This window comes from Scyliorhinus torazame, chromosome 2 (assembly GCF_047496885.1).
Source record: "Scyliorhinus torazame isolate Kashiwa2021f chromosome 2, sScyTor2.1, whole genome shotgun sequence".
In the NCBI taxonomy this organism is placed as follows: domain Eukaryota; kingdom Metazoa; phylum Chordata; class Chondrichthyes; order Carcharhiniformes; family Scyliorhinidae; genus Scyliorhinus; species Scyliorhinus torazame.
In genome coordinates, this window is record NC_092708.1 from 270,440,893 (window position 1) to 270,458,907 (window position 18,015).

Genomic DNA, 18,015 nt, shown 5'->3' on the forward strand with positions numbered 1-18,015 from the left:
GATAAGGTGCAGTTGGTGATTAGGGATTATGTGGAGTTCAATCAGAATGGGGAGGTGTCGGCGGCCATTTTTTGGAAGCACTGAAGACAGTGGTCCGGGGAGAAATTATCTCATTTACGGTTCGTGCGAATACGGAAAGGAGGGCGGAACATGACCGTCTAGTGAGTGGGATAGTGGAGGTGGACAGGGAATATTCGAGGGTGCCCACCCTGGAGGGATTGGCGAGGAGGAAAAAGTTGCAGGGTCAATTTGACAGGCTGACAAAGGGGGTGGGCAGTAGGGCAACTGCGTAGGCAAGAGGGGTGCAATAAGAGTATGGGGAGAAGGCGAGCTGCATGCTGGCGCACCAGCTGCGGAGGCAGGCTGCGTCCAGGGAAATAGTGAAGATCCGGACTGGGGCTGGGGATGTGGTGTCCGAACCAGGGATGATAAATGAAGCATTTAGAGAGTATTACCAGGGACTTTATGAGGCAGACCCAGCAGGAGAGGAGGGAGACATGGGGTGGTTTCTGGACGAGCTGGAATTTCCCCAGGTGGAGGAAGCAAAGAGGCAGGCGTTGGAGGATCCCCTGAGGCTGAGGGAGGTGCTGGATAGTATCAGGGACATGAAGTCGGGGAAGGCCCCTGGGCCGGATGGGTACCCGGCAGAATTTTGTAAGGAATTTGCGGCGGACCTGGCACCACATCTATTGGGGGCGTTTAATGAAGCACTGGAGAAGGGGGAGTTGCTGGAGACGATGATGCAGTAATCACACTAATCCCCAAAGAAGGGAAGGATCCGGTGGAATGTGGGTCGTATAGACCCATATCACTATTGAACACGGATGTAAAAGTATTGGCTAAGTTGTTGGCGGGGAAGATGGAGGATTGTGTCCCGGGGGTGGTTGCAGAAGATCACACAGGCTTTGTGAAGGGCAGGCAGCTCGCGAGTAATATAAGACGGCTGTTGAATGTGGTGATGAATCCGTCGAGAGCTCTGGTACCGGAGGTGGTGGTCTCCATGGACGCGGAGAAAGCATTTGATCGGGTGGAGTGGCGGTACTTGTTCGAAGTTTTGGGAAGGTTTGGGTTTGGGCCGAGATTTGTGGCATGGGTGCGGTTGCTGTATGTGGCGCGAAGAGCGAGGGTGAGGACGAATGATATGAGCTCATGAAGCTTTGACTTACACAGGGGTACGAGGCAGGGGTGCCCGCTGTCGCCGCTGCTGTTTGCGCTGGCCGTAGAGCCATTGGCGATGGCTCTTAGGGGGTCGGCAGGGAGGCAGGGGATAATGAGGGGACAGGGGGAGCATCGGGTGTCGCTCTATGCCGATGACCTCTTGCTGTATGTTTCGGATCCTTTGGAGAGTATGGGAAGGATTATGGGCCTGTTGGGAGGTTTGGAGGGTTCTCGTGATACAAGCTGAATGTAGGGAAAAGCGAGGTATTCCCGATGAATGAGCTGGCACAGCGGGCTAATTTAGGGGGGATTCCATTTACGGTAGCGAAGGATAGGTTTAGGTATTTGGGGATTCAGGTAGCGAGGGAATGGACGGGACTCCATAAGTGGAACTTAACAAAGTGGACACAATCATCTCTGACTTTGTATGGGCAGGAAGGTGCCGAGGGTGGGGAGGACCCTGCTACAGAGGCAGAGGCAGCAGGGGGGGTTGGCGTTGCCAAACGGCGAATGTGGACAAGGTGCAGCGGTGGTGGGAAGGAGAAGGGGTAGAGTGGCTTAGGATGGAGGAGGAATCTTGTAAGGGGTCTAGTTTGAGGGCTATGGCGACGGCAGCATTGCCAATGGCTCAGAGTAAGTATTCAGGGGTCCAGTGGTGCAGTCCACGGTGAAGATTATGGGTGGGATTCTTCCGTAATCGGCGGGGCGGGCAACTCCAGCGGGACGGAGTGGCGTGAACCATTCTGCCGTTGGGCCACCCCAAAGGTGCGGAGGCCGCCGCACCTTTAGGGGCAAGGCCCGCTCTGGAGTGGTTTGCGCCCCGCCAGCCGGCGGGAAAGGGGCTTGGCACCATGCCAACCGGTGGCGAAGGGCCTCTGCCGGCCAGCGCGAGTTGGCGCATGCGCGGGAGCACCAGCTTGTGCTGGCATCATGCCCGCGCATGCGCAGAGGGCTTCGTTTCCGCACCGGGAATGGCGGATCGGTCCAGCCTCCGGTGCGGAAGAATAGAGGCCCCAATCGCGGGCCAGGTCACCGTGGGGGGCACCTCCCGGGGCCAGATCCCCCTGCGCCCCCCCCCCCCCCAAGAACCCCGGAGGCCGCCCGCGCCACCAGGTCATGCCGGTAAGGACCTACTCCAATTTACGCCGGCGGGACTGGCAAAAGACGGGCGGGCGGGACTTCGGCCCATCGCTGGCCGGAGAATTCGGGCAGCCACGGGGCTCATTGTGTCGCGCCGGACCCCGGCCATTCTCCGAGACGGGCGGGCCGATTTTTTTGGGGGGGCGGGGGCGGGATTCACGCCGACCCCCGGCGATTCTCCAACCCGGCGGGGGGGTCGGAGAATCCCACCCATGGAATCAGCTGAGGAGGTATTTTAGTGTGGAAGGGCTGTCTGTACTAACGCCGCTCTGCGAGAATCATGGGTTTGAGCCGGGGGGAATGGATAGTGTATACAGGAGGTGGAGGGAAGTGGGGCTGGTCAAGGTGAGGGATTTGTATTTGGAGGAAGGGTTCGCCAGTCTGGAGGAGTTAAGGGAGAGGGTAGAGCTGCCGAGGGGTAGTGAGTTCAGGTTAGGGACTTTGCACAAAAGGTCTAGAGGGGGATCCCTAGGTTGCCGGGATACACCCTGCAGGAGCGACTGCTGCTTCCAGGGGCGAGATTCTCCGACCCCCCGCCGGGTCGTAGAATCGCCGGGTGCTGGCGTGAATCCCGCCCCCACCGGTTGCTGAATTCTCCGGCACCGGATATTTGGCGGGGGCGGGAATCGCGCCGTGCCAGTTGGCGGGCCCCCCCCCCCCCGCGATTCTCCGGCCCGAATGGGCCGAAGTCCCGCCGCTAAAATGCCTGTCCCGCCGGCGTAGATTAAACCACCTACCTTACCGGCGGGGCAAGGCGGGCTCCGGCGTCCTTGGGGGGGGGGGGGGCGCGCGCGGGGCGATCTGGCCCCGGTGGGTGCCCCCACGGTGGCCTGGCCCGCGATCGGGGCCCACCAAGGCGCGGGCGGGCTCCGGGGGCCTGGGGGGGGGCGCGGGGCGATCTGGCCCCGGTGGGTGCCCCCAAGGTGGCCTGGTCCGCGATCGGGGCCCACCGATCCGCGGGCGGGCCTGTGCCGTGGGGGCACTCTTTCCCTTCTACCTTTGCCACGGTCTCCACCATGGCGGAGGCGGAAGAGACTCCCTCCACTGCGCATGCGCGGGAATGCCGTCAGCGGCCGCTAACTCTCCCACGCATGCGCCACCCGGAGATGTCATTTCCGCGCCAGCTGGCGGGGCACCAAAGGCCTTTTCCACCAGCTGGCGGGGCGGAAATTTGTCCGGCGCGGGCTTAGCCCCTTAAGGTTGGGGCTCGGCCCCCCAAGATGCGTAGCATTCCGCACCTTTGGGGCGGCGCGATGCCCGACTGATTTGTGCCATTTTGGGCGCCAGTCGGCGGACATCGCGCCGATACCGGAGAATTTCGCCCCAGATGTGGAAAGAGGAGGGAAGAATTGGGGATATATACAAGTGGGTGGGGGAGCAGGAAGGCTAGCGGGTGGTGAAGATCAAGGAGAAATGGGAAGCGGAGTTGGGAATGGAGATCAATTGGGGAGTATGGAGTGAGGCACTGCGAAGGGTAAACGGGACCGCCTCTTGTGCAAGGATGAGCCTGATCCAGTTTAAGGTGGTGCACAGGGTGCATATGACTCGGGCAAGAATGAGTGCGTTCTTTCAGGGGGTTGCAGATGAGTGTGAGAGGTGTGGGCGGGGGCCAAAGAACCACGCGCACATGTTTTGGTGTTGTGAAAAATTGGGAAGATTCTGGGCGGGAGTGTTCGCGGTCTTAGCCAGGATAGTGGAGGGGGAACTGAACCTGGACCCTTTGGTGGCGATATTTGGGGTTTCAGAGAAGCCAGAGCTCACGGAGAGGAGGAAGGCCGATGTCGTGGCCTTCGCCTCTCTGATTGCACGGCGGCGAATTTTGCTGGAGTGGCGGTCGGCATCGCCACCGGGGGTAGCAGCTTGGTTGGGTGACTAGTACGTCTTCCTGTGGTTAGAGAAGATAAAGTATGAGTTAAGGAGCTCAGCAGGGGAGTTCGAGAAAAGGTGGGGGATGTTTGTGACCGTGTTTGAGGAGCTGTTTGTCGCATGGGGATGGGGGGGGGGGTGAAAAACTGTATAGTTTATTGTTGGGAAGAACGTTTCCCGGGGTGTTAATTTGCTGCAACCTACTCTGATACAATTTGAATAAAATGCGTTTTTTTTAAATAAAAAAATATGACTAAAGAACTTGATAGTCAATAGAAAGGAACTTTTACCTCTGGTGGAGGAGAGAGCAGAGCAAGGGACCATCACCTTCAGAGTTAGGCTATACAGGGGAGTATTTCATCATACAAAGGGAGTGGAAAACAGGTTCTCTCCTCTCCCAAAATGCTGCTGAGGTTGTGGGTCACTTTCAAAACTGAGATTATTACATTTTTGTTCTGTAAGGGTCGCAAGAGTTATGGAACCAAGACATTATGGAGTTAAGATACAAATATACCAACATACGAATTAGCAGGAGTAGCCACTTGGCCCCTAGAGCCCACGCCGCCATTCAATGAGATCTTTTAAAAAATATATATTTTTATTAAAGTATTTACAAATTTTTATAACAATAACAAAGACATTGACATGGTAGAATAAACATTTCCCCATCCGACCCAATCTTTACACATCACAACCATCTAACACCTATCCAGCCCCCCTTCGGAATACTGCTCCTACTGACAGTTTAATTTTCCCCAAGAAAGTCGACGAACGACTGCCAACTCCGAGAGAACCCCAACATTGACCCTCTTAAGGTGAACTTTATTTTCTCGAGACTGAGAAACCCAGCCATGTCACTAACCCAGGTCTCTACACTCGGGGGCTTCGAGTCCCTCCACATTAATAAGATCCGTCTCCGGCCTACCAGGGAGGCAAAGGCCAGGACGTCGGCCTCTTTCACTCCCTGAACTCCCGGATCTTCTGACACTCCAAAGATCGCTACCTCTGGACTCGGCACCACCCGGGTTTTTAGCACCGTGGACATTGCCTTCGCAAACCCCTGCCAAAACCCTCTGAGCTTCGGGCATGCCCAGAACATGTGGACATGGTTTGCTGGGCTTTCCGCATACCTCGCACACCAGTCTTCTACACCCAAAAAACCTGCTCATCCTCGCCGCCGTCATATGTGCCCGGTGGACCACCTTGAATTGTATTAGGCTAAGCCTGGCACATGAAGAGGAGGAATTGACCCTGCTTAGGGCATCCGCCCATAGACCTGCTTCTAACTCTCCACCTAGCTCGTCCTCCCACTTGCCCTTAAGCTCCTCCACCGGGGTTTCCTCCGCCTCCAACAGCTCCTGATAGATATCCAACATTTTCCCCTCTCCCACCCAGGTACCGGACACTACTCTATCCTGTATCCCCCGTGGCGGCAGCAGTGGAAAGGCCGGCACCTGTTTTCTCAGTAAGTCTTGCACTTGCAAATATCTAAAACCATTCCCTGGCGGCAGTTTAAATTTATCCTCCAGCGCCTTCAAGCTGAGAAAGCTCCCGTCTATAAATAGATCCCCCATCCTTCTAATTCCTGCCCTCTGCCAGCTCTGGAACCCGCCATCCAGCCTGCCCGGTGCAAACCTGTGGTTGTTGCAAATCCGGGTCCAGACTGACAAACCTTCCACCTTCTTATGCCTCCTCCATTGCCCCCAGATTCTCAGAGCCGCCACTACCACCGGACTTGTGGAGTATCGGGCCGGTGAGAACAGCAGAGGTGCCGTTACCAATGCTCCCAGACTGGTGCCTTTACATGACTCCGCCTCCAACCGCTCCCATGCCGACCCCTCCCCCATTACCCACTTCTGAATCATGGCGATGTTAGCCGCCCAGTACTAGTTGCAGAAGTTCGGCAGCGCCAACCCACCCTCCCCCGACTACGCTCCAACCACATTTTCTTCACCCGCGGGGTTTTATTCGCCCATACAAATCCTGAGATGATCTTGTTCACCCGCTTGAAAAAGGCCTTTGGGATGAAGATGGGGAAGCACTGAAAGACAAACAGAAATCTGGGGAGGACCGTCATTTTCACGGTCAGTCCCCTCCCCTCCAGTGATAGCGGGAGCATGTCCCATCTCTTAAAGTCCCCTTCCATTTGCTCTACCAACCGGGATAGGTTTAACTTGTGTAGTACCTCCCATTTCCGAGCCACCTGGATTCCCAGATAGCGAAAGCTCTTTCCTACCATTATAAACGGCAGCTCTCCCAGTCTCTCCTCCTGCCCTCTAGCCTGAATCACAAACATTTCGCTCTTTACCATGTTCAATTTATACCCCGAAAAACTGCCAAATTCCCCCAAGATCTGCTTGACCTCTCCCAGCCCCTCCAGCGGGTTCAAAATGTACAAAAGCAAATCGTCCACATAGAGCGAGACCTGATGCTCCACCCCCGCCCCTCCAAACCAGCCCCTGCCAGTTCCTTGAAGCTCTTAGCGCCATGGCCAGTGGCTCTATAGCTAGAGCAAACAATAACAGGGAGAGGGGGCACCCTTGCTTCTGTTTGTAACTTTAACCCCACATTCCTGTCTACCCCCAATAACCTTTCACTCCCTTGCTTATCGACCTCCTTAAAAACATTCAGTCCCGGCTTCCACCATCTTTTGAGGAAGAGAGTTCCAAAACCTCATGATTCTTTGAGAGAAAAAAATTATCCTCGTCTCTTAATGGACGAATCCTTATTTTTAAACCATGTCCCCTAGTTCTAGATTCTCCTACAAGAGGAACCATCCTCGCCACATCCACCCTGTCAAGACCACTCAGGATCCCATATGTTTCAATCAAGTCTCCTCTTACGCTTCTAAACTCTAGTGGATATAGGCCTCGCCTGTCCAACCTTTCCTCAAACGACAACAAGCCCATTCCAGGAATTAGTCTAGTAAACCTTCTTAGAATTGCTTCCAACGCATTTAGATCCTTCCTTAAATACCAATACTGTATGCTTACTCCAGCTTGGTCTCACCAATGCCCTTTATAACTGAAGCATAACCTCCCTATTTTTGTATTCAATTCCCCTCACGATAAATAATAACCTTTATTAGTGTCACAAGTAGGCTTACATTAACACTGCGATGAAATTACGGTGAAAATCCCTTAGTTGCCACACTCTGGCAACTGTTCAGGTACACTGAGAGAGAATTCAGTATGTCCAATTCACCTAACAAGCACATCTTTTGGGACTTGTGGGAGGAAACCGGAGCCCGGACGAAACCCATGCAGACACGGGGAGAACGTGCAAACTCGACAGTGACCCAAGCCGGGAATCGAACCCAGGTCCCTGACTGTGAAGCAACAGTTCTAACCACTGTGCTACCGTGCCATGATAACATTCTGTTCAAATTCCTAATTACTTGCTGTATCGGCAAACTAACCTTTTGAAATTCATGCAATAGGGCACACAAATCCCTCCACATCAGGGGCGGGATTCTCCGACCCCCCGCCAGCGTGAACCTGGCGTGAATCCCGCCCCCGCTGGTTGCCGAATTCTCCGGCACTGGATATTCGGCGGGGGAGGGAATCACGCCGCGCCAGTTGGCGGGCCCCCCCGGCGATTCTCCGGCCCGCGGTGGGCCGAAGTCCCGCTGCTGGAATGCCTGTCCCGCCGGCGAGAATCAAACCACCTCTCTTACCGACGGGACAAGGCGGCGCGGGCGGGCTCCGGGGTCCTGGGGGGGGCGAGGGGCGATCTGGCCCCGGAGGGTGCCCCCACAGTGGCCTGGCCCGCGATCGGGGCCCACCGATTCGCGGGCGGGCCTGTGCCGTGGGGGCACTCTTTTCCTTCCGCCTTCGCCATGGTCTCCACTATGGCGGAGGCGGAAGAGACCCCCTCCACTGCGCATGCGCAGGGATGCCGTGAGCGGCCGCTGATGCTTCCGGCGCATGCGCCGCACGGCAAAGTCATTTCTGCGCCAGCTGGCGGGGCACCAAAGGCCTTTCCCGCCAGCTGGCGGGGCGGAAATCAGTCCGGCGCGGGCCTAGCCCCTCAAGGTGAGGGCTCGGCCCCTCAAGATGCAGAGAATTCCGCACTTTTGGGGCGGCGCGATGCCGGACTGATTCGCGCCGTTTTTGGCGCCGGTCGGCGGACATTGCGCCGATTGCGGAGAATCCCGCCCCAGAACTCTGCAATCTCTCACTATTTAGATAACAACCTTTGTTTGAATTCTTTCTGTCAAAATTGACAATTTCACATTTTCCCACATTATACTCCATGTGCCAGGTCTCGACTCACTTAACCTATCTATATCCTTTATAGTCTCACAGTGGGTAGCACTGTTGCTTCACAGCGTCAGGGTCCCAGATTCGATTCGCGGCTTTATTATAACTCTGTGTGGAGTCTGCACGTTCTCCCGGTGTCTGCGTGGGTTTCCTCCGGGCGCTCCGGTTTCCTCCCACAAGTCCCGAAAGACGTGCTGTTCGGTGAATTGGAAATTCTGAATTCTCCATCTGTGTACCCGAACAGGCACCAGAGTGTGGCGACTAGGGGCTTTTCACAGTAACTTCATTGCATTGATAATGTAAACCCGCTTGTGACAATAAAGATTATTATTATTATGGCCTCTTCACAACTTACTTTCCTATTTATCATTGTGTCATCGCCAAATTTAAACCTAGATCAGCCATGATCTAATTGAATAGCACAAAGTCTCAAGAGGCTGACTGGGCTCTTCCTGCTCCTAGAATTCCCATGTTTCAATGAGACATTGGTTGATCCATGGAACAGAATCTCCAGGTCACCGTGGTAACAGTTAGTACGGATTAATTTAGTTTCGAAAATAAGATTTAAGGATCCATTATCTGAGTAATTTGTAGCATATTTGCGAGTGACTTTGGACCAATATTTTCCAAAGGTCTCCGCCACGTGCCTGAGTGTCTTGCTGATTGAAACAAATGGATTATGATGATCGGTCAACATCCCAATCATCACTGTATCATGTGGCTTCCCGGGTTGTAGAGGGAAAAGTGGATGGATCTTAGTCTTTTTTTTCATCTAGCTATGGGACGGGAATTTAACTTGAAATTTCTTGCTTCCTTCACTGCATTTATCAGTTCAAATTTTGGCCCAAGTCTTCCAATCAGCATCACAACTGTTGTATCCGACATGGGTGAGTCAGAAAAACCCGGTTAAGCTGGTTATGTTTAAAAGAGTCCGGCTTCTAACGCAGCACCTTGAAGAACCCACTCGGTGCAGGAATCCACAGAGAGCTGCAAAGATGATCAAAGTAGAAGACTCCACCCCCCATCCACCTTTTTTTACAGCACTAACTGCCATATGGTAAGTTTAAAGGTCCGATATGGATGGATGAGTGAATGGGTAGACTGGTAGGGTGGGTGATGTAAGTGGGTCAGGTGGCAGGTGAGCCGAGGGTAGTCAGGACTGATTGGGAGGGGTAGTCAGGTCAGGAACTCGTCAGATTTAGTCGGGGCATGTTGTCGGTTGGCGGTTAGCATGGTCAGTAGGGGTGTTTGGGGCAGGTCGGAGGGGCTGGTCAATAGGGGGAGTCAGGGAACGGGGCAGTGTGAGTGATTGGGGGGAGTTGGTTGTGTAGTTAACCAAGAGTTAAACCAGGATTTTTCTGTATGATATTTCATGGGTAACTATTCAGGGAGGTAAATCGGAACTGTCCGAAGTCTCTCACTGTAACTCAACATTGGAGTCTTTTGCGGAGGGTCCCGGGAGCTGGGGAATTGCCGATCAGTAGCTCAAACTTCCCAGGCAACTTCACAGAGGTTAGCACGTTGGGATTTCCGTGAGGTCCCAAAGTTGCTTCTTGGGGAATATGACCTATTTCTGATGATCCAGAAGACCAGAAGACATGTGCCTTTGTGTTCATATTTAGAGTGGGATTTGAATCTACAACCTTCCAAATGAAGGGTGAAAGTGCTTCCAGTGAGCCATGGCAGACGTTATACGAATGACCTCAGATGCACTGCTTAAGCAGGAGGCAAGAGCAGGAACTGGCAGTGCGACCAACACACATGCTGCCCCATCATTATATGGCACCCTTCAGCATCTTCACTACACCCTTCACTCATGCCCATTTCAAACCCTCACCTCGAGGTTATTCTGCAGGGATTCCGACAGTTGGTGCAGGTGTTTCTTTTCCTCTTCCACTGCCATTAGTGAGCTGACTGTCATCTCCAGTTCCCTGAAACAAAGAAAAAAAAACTTCCGCTTGTCAGAAAACCCAAGAAATAAATCTGTGTTTCTGTAGCACCTTATCACAATCGCATCCTTTGTATGCCCCAAAGTGTTTCATAAATTAATGTGATTTCCCTCTTCCCCCAATAAGTCACTTTTGTAACATGGAAAAAATTGACAACTAATTTATGTACAGCAAGATCCCACAAAGAGAAAGTGAATGAATGATCAGATGGTTTGGTGGTATTAGGAGAATGATGGCTAAGACACCTTATGATATAATAAATCAGTTCATCTGACGAATAAATATTAGCCATTGGCCCTGTACATTAGCCGTTGTCTTAATAAGAACTTGCATTTACATAAAGCTTATAATATAATTTTATTTATATGGGATGTGGGCGTCACTAGGCTGACCAGCATTTATGCCCTTCCATAATTGCCTTTGAGAAGATGGTGGTGTGTTGCCTTCTCGAGGACATGTGTTGTATGAACACCCACAGAGCTGTTGGTGGTGAATACAAATGTTTCAAAAGCACTTCACAGGAGTGCTAACAGGCAATAATAGACACCAAGCCAAAGAAATGAGGACATCTGAGCAAAGAGACTGTTTTTTTAGAAGCAGCTTAGAGGAGGAAAGAGAAGCCAATAGCTTTAGGCAGGGAATTCCAGAGCTTAGAGCCCAGGCAGCTGAGGGCGTGGGAACCAATGATGGAGCAAAGGGAGTAAGGGAGATTCATAAGAGGCCTGAGTTAGTGGAACACAGAGACCTGAGTTGGAGGGAGCTTCAGAGATAGGGAAGGATTTGAAAACATTAATGAAAATGTTAAAGTCAAAGATTTGTCGAACTAGGAGCCAAAATAAGTCAGCGACAACAGAGACAATGGGTGAACAGGACCTGCTAAATCTTGGGATAGGAGCACCAGAAGTGCTTTGAAGATGATGGTTGAGGCTTTCTGATTGGTCGTGCTTCCACCTCTCATCATAATGATCCCTCCTCACTGACTCCCACTACAGTTCCAGCTTTGGGGCTGGTCAAAAACGCAGGAGAGGTGGGATCCCCTTGTTGGGGAGCCTCATGAATCTGAAGCCTGCAGCAGAAGGCCTGAATGAAGCCTGATAGATCAAGTTCCAATACGGAGCTGCTTCTTCCAGTTTCGACCAACAAGCGCTGATTAATTTTTTTACGTGTTCAAAGAGAATGAAATAAAACACAAATGTCTTTTTGTTTTTCACTCCTTGGGTTGCTCACAGCAGCATTCAGGAGACTCATCTTTTTAGAGACTAACAGCAATCCTAGAGGATTGGTAAAATATACTGCATCGACAGTGAGGATTCCAGTGGCTTCACTGGAAGCAATCAGTCACAGATAGGGTTGCCCTGGAGTCTTCAGGAATTAAAGATCAATCTCTTGGACACAGCCAGGGGAAAACTCATGGGGGCAATAAAATAAACTACTTTTTAAATATTTCCTATGAACGCTTCAGTTTATCATCTATAAAGATATTAGAGAGAGGTTAAAAAGCCATTTAACTTAGAATCAGTAATTTCCCAATTGTGTAATGAAGAATCTATTAATTTCTGATTGGCTGGGAGGGCAGGTCACCACGAGGATGGACACGTCAGGTGACCAAAGTGTGATTGTGTGAAGGGGCGGTTCATGGCAGGCAATCTGGTGATGACAGCCCTCGGAATATGTCCAACCAGGGATGGTGACATGAGTTACGAAGATTGATGCCAGTCCATCCCTTACTCTCCAAACCCTTTACCTCTTTATCTGTTCCTGCTCACACTTCAAATCCTGGACCATTTCCTCAATCTTGTTTTTCTCCACCTCGAGGACTTGGTTTAGTCTCTCCAGCTCCTGCAATCAGATTAAAAGTCTCATAATTTTAGATCCCCAGCCAAAACCACATGTTGCCACCACATAATGGACACAGCACAGACCATGGCAACCTCTTGGTACTTACAATCAATTCTTAACCCAATAAGGATTTTACATATACCTATTTGACCAAATATACATTTTCAGAACTTTCTCCCCCTTCCTTTCCCCCCCGCCCCCCAATAAAACTGAATCAACAGAAGGTAGACAATGGTCAGAAACGTAACTCAAAAGGGGAGAGAGAGGTTTGAAAACAAAAAGGAGAAAGAAAGAGTGTAAGAGGGAGAGAGAATATTGACACTGCCAACAGGATATTAAATGAGTTGATGGTTACAGAGACATTCTGCACATCCCTCACCCATTGGTTCCACTCACCTCCTTCTGTTCTCGCTGTAGGCAAAGCTCTTCTGTCTCCTCCATTAATTTGTCTGAAAAATCATATTGACACCCAATTTATTAATTAACTGCTGCAGTATTCCATTAAGATACAACGCATTAAGAAAATGTTGCAGAGTCCCATTAACAAAGTTACAAGGCAAATCTGTGTGTGACACCACCTCCTCCTCTTCCCCCAACACCACATATCAATAGAGGTTACATGACCAAACTAAGAAAACACAAGTAAGAAACTTTAATATGGCAGTACGGTAGCACAGTGGTTAGCACAGTTGCTTCACAGTGCCAGAGTCCCAGATTCGATTTGCGGCTTGGATCACTGTCTGTGTGGAGTCTGCACGTTCTCCCCGTGTCTGCGGGGGTTTCCTCCCACAGTCCAAAGATGTGCAGGTTAGGTGGATTGGCCATGATAAATTTCCCTTAGTGTCCAAAAAGGTTAGGTGGGGTTACTGGGTTACGGGGATAGGGTGGAGGTGTGGGGCTTAAGTGGGTCGGTGCAGACTCAATGGGCCGAATGAACTCTTTCTGCACCGTAAATTCCATGTTCTATGTAATATCTAGGATACAGTACAGTGGTTAGGTTAGTGGACTAGCAATCCTGGTCAAATCCCACCATGGCTGAGGTTTGAATTCAGTTTAAAATATCTTGGGGAAAATGATTAAAAGTGACCATGAAACTGTAGGATTGTTATCAAAACAGAACTGGTTCACTAATAAACTTTAGGAAAGACAACAGATTATCCAGATACCTCCATCATCATCCCTGGTTATGTCCTGTCCCACTAGTAGGACAGACCCATCAGAGGTGGTGGCACAGGGGTATACAATGCAGAGGGAATGGCCCTGGGAGTCCTCAACATTCATTCCGGACCGTATAAAATCTCCTGGCATCAGGTCAAACATGAGCACCTCGTGCTGATCATCACACAACACCCTCCTTCAGCGGATTGAGGGCATTTTGTTTTCACCCAGAGGGAAGCAGGGATCTGGGGCGGGATTCTCCGATTTCGGCGCAATGTCCGCCGACCGGCGCCAAACACGGCGCGAATCAGTCCGACATCGCGCCGCCCCAAAGGTGTGGAATTCTCCGCATTTTGAGGGGCTCGAGCCCTCACCTTGAGGGGCTAGGCCCGCGCCGGACTGATTTCTGCCCCGCCAGCTGGCGGGAAAGGCCTTTGGTGCCCCGCCAGCTGGTGCGAAACTGACTTTGCCGGGCGGCGCATGTGCGGGAGCGTCAGCGACCGCTCACGGCATCCCCGCGCATGCGCAGTGGAGGGGGTCTCTTCCGCCTCCGCCATGGTGGAGACCATGGCGAAGGCGGAAGGAAAAGAGTGCCCCCACGGCACAGGCCCACCCGCAGGTCAGTGGGCCCCAATCGCGGGCCAGGCCACCGTGGGGGCACCTCCCGGGGCCAGATCGCCCCGTGGCCCCCCCCCCCCCCCCCCAGGACCCCGGAGCCCGCCCGCGCCGCCGTGTCCCGCCATCCCAAAGGTGGTTCAATCCACGCCTGCTGGCATGGGTTGACAGCAGTGGGTCTTCGGGCCGGAGAATCGCCGGGGGGGGGGGGGGGGGGGGGGGGGGGGGGGGCAACTGGCACGGCGCGATTCCCGCCCCCGACGGAGAATCCGGCAACCGGAGGGGGCGGGATTCACACCAGCCCCCGGCGATTCTCCGACCCGGCGGGGGGGTCGGAGAATCCCGCCCCTGGTACTTGCTGCTTGAAGGTGCAGTCGAAGCATAGCTCCTCCAAACATTTTTAAAAATACTTAGATATGCATTTGAAGTGCCATAATCTACAAGGCCATGAACCACGAATTGGAAAAGTGAGATTAAGCTGGGTTGCTACTTGTCGTCTGCCACAGACCAATTGGGTCAAATGGCCTGCTTCCATACTGTAAACACTACTTGGAAGGAGCACGGAGGTTAGCACAGAGTGTACTCTGGGTGGAGGACTTCAATGTCCATCACCAAGAATGGCTTGGGAGCACCACTACCCAAAGTATTAAAGGAAGTGGCCCTGGAAATACTTCTAAACTTCTATAGACTTTGGAGCAGTTCCTACAGATTGGAGGGTGGCAAATGTAACCCCACTATTTAAAAAGGGAGAATTACCAACCTGTTAGCCTGACATCAGTACTGGGGATGATGCTAAAGTCCATTGTAAAAGACACATTTCAAAATCCAGTTTTGGGCCCGTTTGGCGGGGTGTATTACGACGGCCGCATTGGCAAGATCGCGGCCCATATTCAACGGCACTTAGTGCCAAAAATTAGCCCCCACAAGATGCTCGCCATTACTAGCTGCCTCACCATTTGATTCACCTGACTCGCGCCTCAGCAGTTTGCCGCTAACAAGGGGGAGCTTGAAAACTCCCTTGCCACTCAATCCCACACAATACAGAAGCTTGGCAGTGTTTAGAACTGCTCCTCACTTTGGGGATGGCAACCTGGCCAGGCTTCTCGGCGCTGTGGATGAGAGACTGGCCATCCTACTCCACTGACGGGGGTCGGAGGATCAGCAGCAACATCAGCAATGCCGTCTGGGAGGCAGTGACAGCAGCTGTCAGTGCGGCAGCATGACCAGGAGGACCACCGTCCAATGTAGGAAGAAGACCAACGAGTTGCAAGGATAAGTTACCCCCTCTCGCCTGCTACCCCTCAAATTCCCAACCCCAATTTACTGGCTGTCACCTCGCACCCTCCCCACATCCGATCTTCGTGCTTGTTCCTCAGAACCCCCTGGCACCCACCAGCATAACTCCTTCATGTCCCGGTGTGATGCCCACACATGCCACCTGCTATAGATCCCCCTGACCCATCAAGCGTGTGGCTCACAATGCTCTCTCTTTGTCCATGCTGGAGAAGATAGCCCATAATAATAAGAAAATGGTAAAGACGGGGTTGGGGGGATGGGGGGGCGAGGAATCCCAGAGATTCAAGTCCTCACCCCCTATGAGGAACGGGATCTGGAAATTGTGGGGTTGCCAAGGAGAGAGCAGACACCAACAGAGGTGAGGAACCAATGCCTCTTCACCCAGATGACCTGTCTCAAATTAGTAGTTCATGTCAAGACAAAATAATCCTTCTCTCTCACTGACCACATGTCCATAGTCTCGCAGGATCTCCACCTGATGAGGCTGGGCCATCCGGAGACGCTGCCCTCCCCGCCCCACCACACTTGGAGGAGTCCTTAGAGGAGACCACCGGCGAGGCATCACAGCTCTCACCCGCACCTTCCACCAGTGCAGAGACACACACCTCGGTGGGCGGCATTAGTGGTCAGGTTTCTAGGATACAATCTGATGAGCACCACACAGTTGCAGGTGCACATCAGGTAGAGGCATGGACATTCAAGGGAGGCAGCAGTCGGAGGTCTGCTGGATCCCAGGACACAACTGGGTCCGGGTCAGATGTCGACCCTCTGGACAAGGTTCTCCCAGAGCTGATGCAGATGATAGGACACGGCCCTGAGATTCAGGAGGGGGTATCATGTGACATTCCGGCGGTGATGTCCAAGGCATGGCCTAGTCTATGATGACAATGGCTGAGGGCCACGACATCATAACCCAGTAGCAGAGGGACATGTTCCAGATGCAGATGGACATTGCTGAGGCACTGCAGAGCATGGCCCAGTCACTGAGGACCATTGCTGAGGGCGTCAACACCATGGTGGAGACAATGGGGAGCCTCTTGGACTGGGAGGGCCAGATGACTCAGAGGTTCTGGAGCTCACTCCAGCTGCTCCTCCATCGCATGGAGTCCCCCAAGGCCCTACGGGCACTGTCAGGGAGGAGGAAGTGCTGGAGGCCAACCCGGGGCCTGCCACTAAGGAGACTACAGCGGTCCCCAGTTCATCTGAATCCCTCCCACTACCTGAAACCGGCAAATCTCAAGGGCAGAGTAGGCAGAACAGGGTGGCATGGCATCGCCAGTGACACTGGTAAGTCGACCAGGGCCTCCAGGCTCCAGGTCTTCCAGAGGACGTCCGCCAAGGGCATCAAAAGCCACAGACTGCCTCCATCTCCGACGTTTATATAAATGATTTGCAGGAAAATGTAACTGGTCTGATTAGTAAGTTTGCAGATGACACAAAGGTTGGTGGAATTGCGGATAGCGATGAGGACTGTCAGAGGATACAGCAGGATTTAGATTGTTTGGAGACTTGGGCGGAGAGATGGCAGATGGAGTTTAATCCGGACAAATGTGAGGTAATGCATTTTGGAAGGTCTAATGCAGGTAGGGAATATACAGTGAATGGTAGAACCCTCAAGAGTATTGAAAGTCAAAGAGATCTAGGAGTACAGGTCCACAGGTCATTGAAAGGGGCAACACAGGTGGAGAAGGTAGTCAAGAAGGCATACGGCATGCAAGCCTTCATTGGCCGGGGCATTGAGTATAAGAATTGGCAAGTCATGTTGCAGCTGTATAGAACCTTAGTTAGGCCACACTTGGAGTATAGTGTTCAATTCTGGTCGCCACACTACCAGAAGGATGTGGAGGCTTTAGAGAGGGTGCAGAAGAGATTTACCAGAATGTTGCCTGGTATGGAGGGCATTAGCTATGAGGAGCGGTTGAATAAACTCGGTTTGTTCTCACTGGAACGAAGGAGGTTGAGGGGAGACCTGATAGAGGTAGACAAAATTATGAGGGGCATAGACAGAGTGGATAGTCAGAGGCTTTTCCCCAGGGTAGAGGGGTCAATTACTAGGGGGCATAGGTTTAAGGTGAGAGGGGCAAGGTTTAGAGTAGATGTACGAGGCATGTTTTTTACGCAGAGGGTAGTGGGTGCCTGGAACTCGCTACCGGAGGAGGTGGTGGAAGCAAGGACGATAGGGACATTTAAGGGGCATCTTGACAAATACATGAATAGGATGGGAATAGAGGGATACGGACCCAGGAAGTGTAGAAGATTGTAGTTTAGTCGGGCAGCATGGTCGGCACGGGCTTGGAGGGCCGAAGGGCCTGTTCCTGTGCTGTACATTTCTTTGTTCTTTGTTTTGTTTGTACATCCTGGGTACATACCAAGACATAGCACTAGGCCACGAAAGACCAAGAAGAGTGAGGAGCACTGAGTGGGCACTGATGAGGTCACTATCTGTATTTAAGGAGAATGGAAATCTGCCACAGTAAAATGTTCACTATTAAAACATGTCACACCTCATACATGTGAAGCCTCTGTCATTTTAATCTTCACAACGGGCCTGCCCACATCCCCCCCCTCCAAAATGAGCACCATCAGTCCTTATAAAGATGAAATTCCATCTTCTCACTGACGATACTTCCACTGTGTTGCGTGGCACTATGACCATGCTCAATGGACAAGATTCAGAACAGATCTACCAACCCAAATTTGGGCATCCATGAGGCACTGTGGGCCATCAGTAG

General features: G+C 52.3%; 1 protein-coding gene across 1 annotated transcript in view; it reads right to left on the minus strand.

The window, feature by feature from the left end:
* The window catches only part of plekhd1 (pleckstrin homology domain containing, family D (with coiled-coil domains) member 1), a 154,699-nt gene that overhangs the window by 64,490 nt on the left and 72,194 nt on the right, over positions 1-18,015 (minus strand). The window contains exons 6-8 of the mRNA XM_072487334.1: positions 12,611-12,663; positions 12,120-12,214; positions 10,264-10,357 (exon numbers count right to left, since the gene is read on the minus strand). Of these exons, the coding sequence (XP_072343435.1) occupies positions 10,264-10,357; positions 12,120-12,214; positions 12,611-12,663 (242 nt within the window). The remainder of the gene's footprint in view (positions 1-10,263; positions 10,358-12,119; positions 12,215-12,610; positions 12,664-18,015) is intronic.